Here is a 12,401-nt window from a genome sequence, read left to right on the forward strand (position 1 = left end):
AGGTGCATCATGATTTATATTCAGTTAAAGTCATTTTACCAACTGATTATCCTTGGCATCTCTATGATTTTTATGTTATCCAATCACGATTTGATGTGCTTTAAGAAACAAAGCAAGGGACAAACAAGAAAATAAATGCAAAAGTCTTTGGAAAAAACAATGTGGAAATGCAGCAATCTGAAGGCTATGTTCTGCTCAGTCCATCATTTTAGTTTCATGGCCACTCTCTAAATTACAGCTTTTATGCCACAGCTAAAGGAAGTTGCCCTCAATAGAGCTCAGTTAGAAATCACTAATTTAAACAATGACACACTCCTGGCTTTAGATTGCTTTGTCATTTCACCAGGCAAAAGAACAAAAACAACTCGTTATGTATGACCACAATTTGTTAGTTACTTGTCATTTAGCAGCATGCTAATTGTGGGGTCAATCCCCCAAAAGAAATTATGAGGTTAAATGCACAGTTCAGTTGTGAATCATTTGAGTCAAATCACTTCAGTGAATCCATTGATACAGCCATTCTAAATGATTCATTCATGAATCGCGAGTTCCACAGTCTGAATGTAGGCTACACCATTAACTTTGCTTCTACAGCTAACTCTAATAGCCTACCAACTAGTTTAGTTTTCTGGCATGACTAGTAGTAGTTAGTTAGCAACCTACTTTTTGTGCTTTAGAAAAGTTGAGGGAACAACATCACCTGTTTGAAGTAATACAGAAAGACAAACCTTAAATTTCTCAGCATCCCTTACCAAAAAGTAGTATACTTCAAGTTTATTTTATTAAATATACTTAAGTAAAGTTCAAGAATTTTTTTACTTTTTGTAAGTATAAGTCAAGTATACTTAATTGTCATTATAAGTATATATCTTAGAAGTACATAAAGCCCATTTCTGAGAAGTACATAAAAAGTAAACTAAAAGTATACTTTCCTATTTTTAGTTTAAAATAAGTATACTAATAGCACACTTGAATAAACTTCTTTTTCGTAAGGGATATGAAACAGAAGCCATTAGCTTTATTAGAATTTGTGTATCATATTTCAAGGTAAATAAATAAATAAATAAATACAGTTGTTTCATTGTATTTTTGATTCAATAAACACAACCTTGAGTATAAGAGATTGTGCTGTCCAAACTTTTGGTATTGTAAATCTGCCAACGATATGTGGATATCCGCTGCACTGGTAACATAACTTGGCTCACATAACGGATACAACACAAATATAGACAGCCAGGTACTCTTTTCTCCAACCTTTATTTATCCCTGGGTGGGCGGCTGAGCTCTTTATATTTTGGCGGTCAGGGTGATGCTTGGATCGGGCTGGGACTCGCTCTGGGGTGTGGGGGTTTGGGAGAGTCACGCGGAGGACACTGTATCGGACAGAGTTGTAATTGTTTCAAGTGACCCAGCCTCTGTAAAGTGGAATACGTAGTGAAGTTGAGGCCTCTTAAAAGCTACAAAGCACTTTTTATAGGAGCGATTAAAGAAAATTACAGGGTCTGATCGTACATGATTGTCAGGGATGCGATCAGCCGCTCTGGTTTGGGCGTCTGCCTGCTTCATGCCAAGAGTGTGTGCATGTGTGAGAGAGTAAGAGAAGGATTTAAAAAACAAAAACAACAACAACATTTAAATCATTTAATCAGTGGAACATTTAGGTTAAATAGTATGATTTTTGTGCATTATTCTACTAGTGAAAAGTCATTTAGCCTTTTCAGGACGAAATGGGAAACTTGGAGTAGGCCTAATTGCTGTAACGTCATTTACACATCATTTACTTTAAATTTGAATGTTCCAAAATATTCATAAGCAGTTTCTAATCTTAGACTAATTCCCACTCACTTGCTCTATTTTCAGGTTGGGCTGAGTTAATAGGTGAAGCCAATGTTAGTTAAGCACTTTATAATTTTACACCTCAAAACCTAAAACCAAAGTTTGACCACTTGGTGTCATTGTGCCTGTCCAGAATAGTTCAGTCAAAAATAAAAAAAAATATTTTATTGTTACTTGCCTTCATGTCCTTTCAGACATGTATGTATGTATTGTTTATTTATAAGAAAAGGCAAAAGTAGATTTGTTTCCATGTTTTCGAAGTATGCAGCAACTGTTAATATTATCCTAGGCTTACCAAACCAGCCATTTTCCCAGGACACGTCCTGGCCAGGATTTCTATATTGCCTAAAATATCCACGTTTTGGCTTTGTTTGCACTGCGCAGACCAATTGTTGTATGACCAAGTTCTGTACTTTGATGTCATACACCGATCGGTATGCTCAGTGCTGCTTCAAGTCAAACACTAATATGTACACGCATTTGCATCGCTTTGACCATTCTCTGTAGATCCCACCTCCTCACGCACCACGATTGGATGATTATGTACAATGTCTGCATGTTATTGGTCAAACGATCATTACCTTCATTAAGTATGAAAACAGGAAACCAAAGCCAAAACCTGGATATTTTAGGCAATATAGAAATCCTGGCCAGGACATGACCTGGGAAAATGGAACATTTGGTCATTCTATATTATCCACATCTGTCAAATTCCTAAAAGTACCATAAATGCACTTTTACTAATATTACTAATTTAAAAGTAAACTATGTTCCTCTAAAACTAACATGGTTCTTGTGGGTGATTCAGATCTGGCACACAAAGTTTGCCAATCAGATCACCTGTACATAATTTTCTGTAGGCCTACTAGACAAAGACTAAACAAAAGCAAAAAGCACTCATCTAGTATCTAGGCTAAAATTAACATCCTTCCTTAGCACTAGCAAGTTCTTCTCTACAAATAGCACATTCTCATCACAGATGCCATAGTAAAGCAAGTCTGCTGGTGTTGCGTTTCCTCCTGTCATCACTGCTGTCAATAGCTATGTGTCGCTGTTTGAAATCTGCTTGTTTGTACGTCTTAAATTATCCCCGCTGTGACTTTAGCATAGCAGCACTCCACCAAACTCTCAGCTCACTGGACCAATCCGTAACTTTGCCCATGTCTCTATGCCAGCATCCTAGAGTCATAAGTTATGCCACCATGTCTACACTGGAGTGCTTGGAATTGACCCTCTAACAGTCTTCAAGCACAGAGAGGAAGATGGATAATATTACAGTGACAGTCACTCTCAACTGTTCATTTCCTTCAGCTGCCAGTAAAATCATACCTCTTCAAAGTCATTCCTGCTTACTGCTCAGAAATGTAAATTATGATGATATGATAAATACTGACTCAAATAAGACAATTTTTTCATATTGAAAACATGATATGTAGATATAATATGATAACTTTAGTGTGTGTATATATTATTAATATGTATACGTATATATACATTGTATGTATATGTCCACTGTTTGGTTACAAAAATTATTTGACGTTCTTTTGTGCTAAAAAAAAGATAAAAATAAAAACGCATACAGGTTTGGAAGAGTGGATAGAAATAGAAAGTCAAATCAATTGGTTTTGTAAAAACATGATGTTCTTTTGACATTTATGACTTTTGATGACAGTATCTTGGCAAATTTGAGCATTGTTTGAGACATTATTGAGCTTCTGAAACTCAATAACTCTGCTGTCTAACAACAAGATATTGAAATATTAAAGAAAATTCATGTAGTTTTGTGCATTTTTGTTATTTTGGAGCCCCCTACAGTTAAGTGACTGGACTTCCCTGTCGTAAAAACTCATTTGCTATTGAAAAAGAAGTGCATTCATTGGAGAAAAAAAGGCCATGCCAAGTTGTATTTTTTTTTTCACATCGCTATCTGAATACATTTTCATTCCAATTATGTCTATAGTCTTAACATAAAATGTTTAAATGTTACATATTTATGAGTGAAAAGGTTTGTCACAGCCAAAATACCACGGCAGATTGCCTGAGCACTTGGAGCCTGTACAAGAAAATGTCAACAAAAAAATTACATTTCACAATATGAATTAATGTTGAGGTCCGTTTCCACAAAAGCAGATGTTTAGAAATTACAGGAGACCCCATACTGTTAATAAAGCACAAATTGAAATAACTCCATATGTATCATATTAACTTAAATAGAACTAAAATTATTACTCTTCTAACTGTAGAAATAAATTGCTATCCATAATCTAAACACCTGTGGAGGAGTGCCTTGCTGTTCATAAGGTCATAAAAACTGAGGTGTATCCAATGTTATGTCCAACCATAATGTTGTGTGTCTCTCCCTCCACAGATGTCCTTTGTCCAAACATGAAAGTCCAGGCAGGCCGTTTCCGGCCAAACAGCACCAGTGCTGGACTGACGGAGGTCCCAGGTAATGTTTTCTCTTCTCTATTCTTCCCATAATGCTTTAGTGTAAAAGTGTCATGAAAGCCCCTTCAGTGTCATATCAATGCACTCTTTGCATCTTAAAATGGTTACATGGTGTCATGAATAGTTATGAGTCAGCAATTTCTCATAGCAAAAACAATGTAGTTTCAATTATAATTTGAGCTTACTTTAGTCAATTTGTTATAAATTGGCTTTTAACATGAAACATAATGGATGATACAGTGATATCGTCTACAACTGAAGTTGTAGTGATTCATGATCCTTTAATATACCAATATATCAGTGTTTCTTTTTCATCTTCAGATGTGAGAAAATCAAAACATTTCTTCTTCTCAAGGTTACACAGTTACATGAAAATCATCCCTAGTGTGTTTTATTTCAATTAGAGGTCAAAAATAAAGAAAGAAGTGAACTGTATGATGATTCTGACATATGGACTTCCAATCCTTCACTTCAAAGTCTTTTTTGTGTGAATGTAAGTATTAATACCACAAACTACAAGTCTAGTTTCTATGTGTAAAGTACTTTTGGATCAAAAATAAAGCTTTCTTTTCCCCGAAGGTTGCTCTTTAAAACATAAAGCGTTGCAGCGAGACACTGAGGTTGCGAAATAAGAGATCTTTTGCCCTCCTCTGTTCTAAGAAATGTGGAGCTCTTTAGTGATTACACAGATCTGGAGGATGTTGTGTTTGGGTCTTCAGGGGGTTCTGAGTTCCTCTGCGAGACACCCACTCAAATTCATCAACCTAAGTAAAAAAACAGATTGAAACAGAGAGAGAGTGAGAGCTCTTACCTGTGTAAGTAAATGACTATACAATCTGGAGCTATAGGGGTGTGCACTATAGAAGGTCTTATTTTGAACTGCTATGTACAAAATGGTCAAGAGAACCATTACTCGTAAATCTGATGAGGTTTGGCCATGTTTTATTTGCTCAATACACAGAAAAAAGGGTTGCCAGAATTGTACCTTTTGGGATACAACAGCAGCTTTTTACTGAAGCAGTATCCTTAAAAGGACTTTTTTTTTTTCCCTAATGTACCATTAGGTACATATTAGTATCTTAGAGAAGTAATACGTACCGTAATAGGTACTTATATGTACCTACTATGGGTAAAAAAGGTACAAATATGTCCTTTTAAGGGTACTGCTGCAGTGACAAACTGTTGTACCCCAAAAGGTACAATTCTAACCCCTTTTGTCTGTGTGAATCAATCTTGAAAAATCCTCAGAGAAGCTGCAACCCTGGAAAATGGAGGTGATTCATGATTTATGCTTTGAAAAAAGACAAAGAGCTATTTCTTCTTTTTATATTTTTTTTTATGTATGCATTGCTTCAAAACAATGTAAAACTTCTGGAAGTTTCTGAAATGTGGTCCGTTTGACTAATTATACTACTTGTAATGAGGAAAAGTGTTGTCTTTGGTATTCAGATGAAGTTTAAAGTGTGATCTCTCTGTGTCTTAACATTATTTGTGGATCAGTGCACTTTCTTCTTCGCTTCTGATTCTTCAGCTTTGTAGGCTTGACGTTTAAGTGCTTAGATCTGTTTGGTTGTGGTTCTTTTGGACTGCACTGGCTAGACTACATCTCTCCTCTTTTGGTGGCTGTAAGTGTAATTATGGCATCTTGCTCCTGTAATCTGTGATATTCAAGAGAACAACACAAGCTAAATCTTCAGGGAAATTCCAGGTTCACATAAGATGTAACAAATGCTGAAGCTGCCAACATCTGCATGCTGTTTCTGAAGTTTGGAACATCACTCTTAACCAAGGCAAGGTCAAAATGGATGTAAAAGGTTGCTGACTCAAGATTGCTTCTGTAAAGTTACTTAACAACAAGAAAAAGCATTTGTAATGAAATGTGACATCATTGTGTCCTTATAAGAAATGAAGTAAAGGGATAGTTCACTAAAAAAATGAAAATTCTGTCATTAATTGCTCACCCTCATGTTGTTCCAAACCCGTGAGACCTTCGTTCATCTTCGGAACACAAATTGAGATATTTTTGATGAAATCCGAGAGCTTCCTGACCCTCCATAGACAGGGTCCTACCATGGTCAAGATCCAGAGAGGTACCAAGAACATCAACAAAATAGTCCAAAATAATCGTGGTACTCTCGATAATGGCAGAAGATGGTAACTCAGGGTTAAAAAAAATAGCTTCATAAAAATATCGTTGAACCACTGATGTCACATGGACTATTTTGTCGATGTTTTTCGTACCTTTCTGGGCCTTGAACGTGGTAGGACCGTTGCTGTCTATGGAGGGTCAGAAAGCTCTTGGATTTCATCAAAAATATTTTAATTTGTGTTTCGCAGTTGAACAAAGGTCTTTCGGATTTGGGGCATGAGGGTAAGTAATTAATGACATTTTTATTTTTGGGTGAATATGCCTTTAACTCAATTACATGGTTCATATAATTTAATTTACTAAAGTTTTCCACTTTTCCACTTTTGAAAGATTCTTTATCAAAAGTGTCTTATTGGATTTTAGGTATAAGCCTACTGAGAGTCGAACCAAGTCCCTTCAAGAAGAGTCTGTTCACTTGGAGGCCATATTTACAATGTGTTCAGGCAGCTTATTTGGGTATTCAGTACTAAGTCTTATCTACTGTACTTGAATAGGGAAATCTTGAAATCTAAAACAAATGCTTGCCACGCTCACATTAAAAAAAACAAAGTTCATGTTAGATTTTGTTGCTAATTTGAAATATCCCATAAATGTTGTTTCTTAAGTTCAAATAGCATTAAACAAGCATATAATTCAGGACCAGCCAATGCACATGTGCAGTCATAAGAGTGGGACACTGAAAAATACCTCCCTACAGTGTAATATGAGAAAAACAGTATGCCAAAAGAGTATGTCTGAATTCATATTCAAAAAACAGTAGGTAAAACCTATACCAGACAAACTACTACCTACTACTTGTGCCGAGATTTTGAAGTGTGCATTCAATAAGCACTTTACTATTTTTACACTTTACTAAGCAACCCAACTGATACTGGTAGGTCACGGGACAGTAACAACAAGGCAGATATAGTATGTCCAAGTATCACTACCCATATTCATACTATATAAAACATACTTTTTAATGGTTTTAAAGCAAGTACAAATTTCAAATGTAGTAGCCTACCTACTGAGTATGCAACTTTGGACATACCGCTTTTCTTTGGAGATATTCCACAATATTGTGTGTTGCACATTCTTCCATAGTAATATGAGTGCATTCATCTTGATATATAATTTTCTTTGGTCGAATTCATGACAGTGCTGTTTGATTTACAGGTTTTGCGCATGCGCATGGTGAGGCAGCACGTTTTGAGCGGGAGATTTTCAAAAGATCGGCACATTTCAAATCCTGATATATAGGGTACAAAGAAATAGAACATAATCTTAAGATGCTTTGTATTTCAGCATCTTAAAAATCGTATGCCGGTCAATGCTTCAGGGAAAACACCAAGAGATCCGTTTAGCACATGCGTCTGGATCAAAGACATGCGCTTGAACCATAGAGACGTTTGTCACGCTGACACACTGTGACTGTGTGTAAAACGCAGTCTAGAGTTTTCATGCGGCAACATTGGGCTGGTTTTCCAAATTGTTGCGTTGTGTGCAGAAGAGCATGTGTTCGGATCAAAGACACGAGTCGGAACGCACTCATCTGTGCCGTGCCACAGAACACACCCAGCCTTCCTCCCTCTCTCACTGTTTAAAATAAGACTCGGTCGTGATTATACGCTTTCACTCGCCAGGCCCAAATTACAGGTTCCTCCAGGCTTAGAAACGCTACCAGCAGAGAGTCATGCCTGGCGCATGGAGACGCTGAGACAAACAGAGAGTCGTGGAAATGAGCTGATGAGAAGCGAACAGCTGGAGGAAGAGTAGAACATGGTGTGAAATCAAACAGCTCGAATGAATACATCAAACTAACCATACAAGTGCACGGAGAACACCTTGATAAATTAGTCTTATTTTTAAGATGCTAAACTTTCAGAGGTTCAAAAACTACAAATTAAAGTTTAATGACGTCACTTGAGTTAATATCGTGTTGAAGTAAAAAAAAAAAAAAAAAAAAAAAAAAAAAAAACTCCAAACCTTTTTCGAATACAATTAAAAAAAAAAATAATAATAATAGCAGTATATTTACTTCAAGTTTGGCATAGAATCAATAAAAAAAGAACAGTATATATTCTAAATAGAATACAAATATACACAATAATAATTAGTAACAAAAGTGTGAGCATATTTTTTCATTTTTTTTTTTTTTTTTGTTGTTGTTGATGTTAATTCGCTAAAAAAGTAATATTAAAGACTTAAATATATTTTGAGTGAATGCTGTTCTTTTAACGTTTAATTAATCAAAGAATCTTGAAAAAAAGTATCACAGGTTCCAAAAAAAAATAAAAAAATAAATAAATAAAATCATCATATGAAAATGATATCTGTAGGATCATGTGACACTGAAGACTGTAGAAATGGCTCATGAAAATTCAGCTTTGCCACCACAGGAATAAATTATATATTAAAAATATATTCAGATATAAAACTGTTATTTTAAATTGTAATACTACTATATTACTGTTTTACTGTATTAAATAATTTCTTAATTTCTTTATAAACTGTATGAGCTACTTTTATAATGCTATACACCATCTTTTGTGTTTTAAAGTCATACAGGTTTGGAAAAACATGAGGGTGCGTAAACAATGATAGAAATTTAATTTTTTTTGCGAAGTTCTCCTTTAAGGGGCAGCTTACACCAGACTTGCTGTATTGGCCCATTGTTTTAAAATCCTTAACTGTTTTTAACATGAAACAGTGTTAATGGCACAAGAGACTGCAAAAACATTGAGATGTACCGTAACGGCCAAAGATGTCAATTAAAAACTAGCACAGATGGAACGTGAGAATGTGTGATGCTGGTCTGCCAGAAACCATCAGGAATTCGTTGTGCTTTGGGAACGCAAAGATGAAAAGTCGAAGTGCTTTTGTTTTTGTATGCCTTTTTTTTTTTTAATACAGTATCTGCTTTCTACGTTTGTAGCCACCTGTTACTCTACTACAGACACAGACACGCACACACTGTCTGGCCTAGACTGGCACGTTCTCACATTACCACCGCCAAACAACTCCAAACATCCTTCAGTTCAAATAATCCTTCTCTCTAGACTGTTTAATCTCAGTTTGCTGACATTAACACACCTGCCCTAAGAAAACAACATGAGAGTTCATCAAGTGAAAGTGAGATCTCTCTACATGACCCTCACAGGCGTCATATACACAAACCATCAGCGTCATGTAGCCAGAGCTCTTTTGAGACCAGCATTAGTGTGTTTCCAAATCGACCCTTGAATTGCCTCCTCAGGCAACGCCCAGGGCCCCACTGGCATCGTCATGGCGACAGACTATGTATTGGTTATAGGAGCGCCCTGGTTTGGCCGCTGTAATAGGGTGGAAGGCCAGGACTGCTAACCTCAGTAGATACACACACACACACACACACACACATACATGCTGGAGAACTAGTGACATAATTGCACATGAAAGGTTGTTTTTTAAAACATCTGGTGCAGCAAGTAGTTTAATGAGTGTTGGCTGCGGATCTGAAGCATTAATTAGTGGGCTGATATCCACACACACAGCATAGCTCTACTATTTTTAAACAAACAATGATGTCATGTTTGATCCCAGAGGCTTGGACTTTTTTTGAGTGTGGATGTGGAAAAAGACGTGACATTTTGCTTTCAGAAACTTAAAGCTGAAAACCCAGGTGACCAATTATTCGATAATTTTTGCCCTTTATGTATTACATAAATTTCTGGAATACTTGATTTCGATTGGTGAGTCATGGCATTTTGTGGTAAAATATATTAATATAATCAAATAATAATTTTCTAGTAAAAGTATTATAATAATTTTATATCTATCTATAGGATAATATAAATTAAAATAATATAGTTACAGGTCCCCTACATTATAATAATACAATTTATAATAATAGTATTATATAAATAATTTATGGTTGATTTATTAATTTCACACATTATTTTGTGTTAACTAATTCTGTATTTTAACTTGAATTCTGTGTCAGTGTTTTTGGATTTTTTAATTACTTCCATATATGAAATGTGCTAAATCAAGTTGAACCTATGTCATTGCACATATGCCTTTTGTGGATTATTGCTGTATGATATTTTATTCTTAATTATCAATTTTTATAAAAGTAAATCCTTTGATTGAGAAACAGCATGTTGTCTTTTTGACCTGTCTCATGGACTCCATCTAGTGATCGTTAATGAAAATACATTTTAACAATAATCTACAGGGACATATTTTATTCAGGGAACTGTACAGTTTACTTAATAATAGCTTACTTTGTTACAAATGTATTTCTTTTTTCCCAGGATTTGATTTGATGGAGTACTTCAATGTAAGAGATTTTCTTGGAGAAAAATTTGAGCCAGGTCAGACCCCCTATGTCAGGCTTGGCACCATGCCCATCGTCCAAAAAACAGAGTAAGAGAATCATTTCTTTCAGTGACATATGCAAAAATCACACTACGTTTTTTTCCTTAATTTACATTGTTTGTTTTCCGACAATATACTGTACAAGGTGATACACATTTCTTTTTCTTTTTTTTAATGAGAGATTTCTTTAAATCTTGTGTTGTAGAGATGTGTTACCTCAGGGTCTGCCTGAAGAATATGCCTTTGTGACCACATTTAAGTTCAGGAAGACCTCTCGTAAAGAAGACTGGTACCTGTGGCAGGTCTATGACAAATACGGCATCCCACAGGTGTGTATTAATGTGTCCTGAATGGGGCTGAAACAGTAGGGCTGAAGCTGAAGATCCTCTTCAAAAGTAAAATCTATTTGATTTTGAATTCATTTATAACATAAAGGTAATGTAAGTTGATCAGGCTGTAATGAGAATATCCTCCAGGTCTCCATCCGTCTGGACGGGGAGAACAAGGCGGTGGAGTACAATGCTGTGGGCCTGACAAAAGATGCGGTCCGGGCCGTGTTTAAGAACCCAGAGGTGGAGAATCTGTTTGACCGTAACTGGCATAAGATCGGCATGAGGGTGGACTCCAAGTCTGTGTCCCTGTTCCTTGACTGCAAGCACATTGAGACGCTGCCCATAGAGGAAAGAGAAGACATCGACATCCAGGGAAAGACTGTCATCGGCAAGAGACTGTATGACAGCGTTCCCATTGATGTAAGCAAATAGTTATGGTTTATTAACATGCATTTTATACAAGATTAAGTCTCCCTTGCTCAAAAGTGCTGTAATTGTAACATGATCAGATTATAACACCATGCTACACTAAGGTACTGATTGATGATCATTTTTATATATATTTTAATATTTGCATGGTACTTCATGGTAAATAAGTGATTTATGATTTGATGTTACACTAGCATCAGTTTTTCATCACTAGCATCATGTTTTTAAAAATAGTTTTTTTTTTTTATTCAGCAAGGATGCATTAAATTGATCAAAAATTTCAGTAAAGACTTTTATAATATTTTAAATTAATATTTAAAATAAATGCTGCTCTTTTGAACTTTCTAATTATCAAAAAAAAAAAAAAAAATCCTGAAAAAATGTATCACGGTTTCCACAAAAATATTAACTGGATTCAATATTAATAATAGGAACCTCTGGGTGGGCAAGATTTATGTAAGAGCACTTATATTTTAACTAAATTGGAATCATTTTCAAAATATATGCTTTGTAAAAACATCAAAGATACTGACTAACCTCAAATATTTTAATGGTGATGTGTTTATGAATTTTTAAGTTAACCGAAATCAGCTAATACAGCCAGTTCCTGTGTTTCTGTTTGTGTTTCCTCTATAGTTTGACCTCCAGAGGATGGTGATCTACTGTGATGGCAAACAGTCTGAGCAAGAGACGTGTTGTGATATTCCCGGTGGCCCAGTAAGTGCATCTGACTCGCGTACAAACCTTTATTCTCACCTTCATTATGTCATCACATGGATAGTAAGGCAAAAACTTACGGTTTCGAACAGAACAAGTTCTCCAAAGGATTCAAAGATCTTTGTTTTGAGTCTTTGATATAGATGGGGAAT

General features: G+C 35.6%; 1 protein-coding gene across 2 annotated transcripts in view; it reads left to right on the forward strand.

The window, feature by feature from the left end:
• The window catches only part of LOC109045657 (collagen alpha-1(XXII) chain-like), a 52,354-nt gene that overhangs the window by 8,047 nt on the left and 31,906 nt on the right, over nt 1-12,401 (forward strand). For both annotated transcript variants that reach the window (XM_042745126.1, XM_042745127.1), the window contains exons 4-8: nt 4,205-4,285; nt 10,708-10,819; nt 10,977-11,100; nt 11,248-11,523; nt 12,169-12,249. In XM_042745126.1, the coding sequence (XP_042601060.1) occupies nt 4,205-4,285; nt 10,708-10,819; nt 10,977-11,100; nt 11,248-11,523; nt 12,169-12,249 (674 nt within the window). The remainder of the gene's footprint in view (nt 1-4,204; nt 4,286-10,707; nt 10,820-10,976; nt 11,101-11,247; nt 11,524-12,168; nt 12,250-12,401) is intronic.

This window comes from Cyprinus carpio, chromosome B19 (genome assembly GCF_018340385.1).
Source record: "Cyprinus carpio isolate SPL01 chromosome B19, ASM1834038v1, whole genome shotgun sequence".
Classification (NCBI taxonomy): Eukaryota; Metazoa; Chordata; class Actinopteri; order Cypriniformes; family Cyprinidae; genus Cyprinus; species Cyprinus carpio.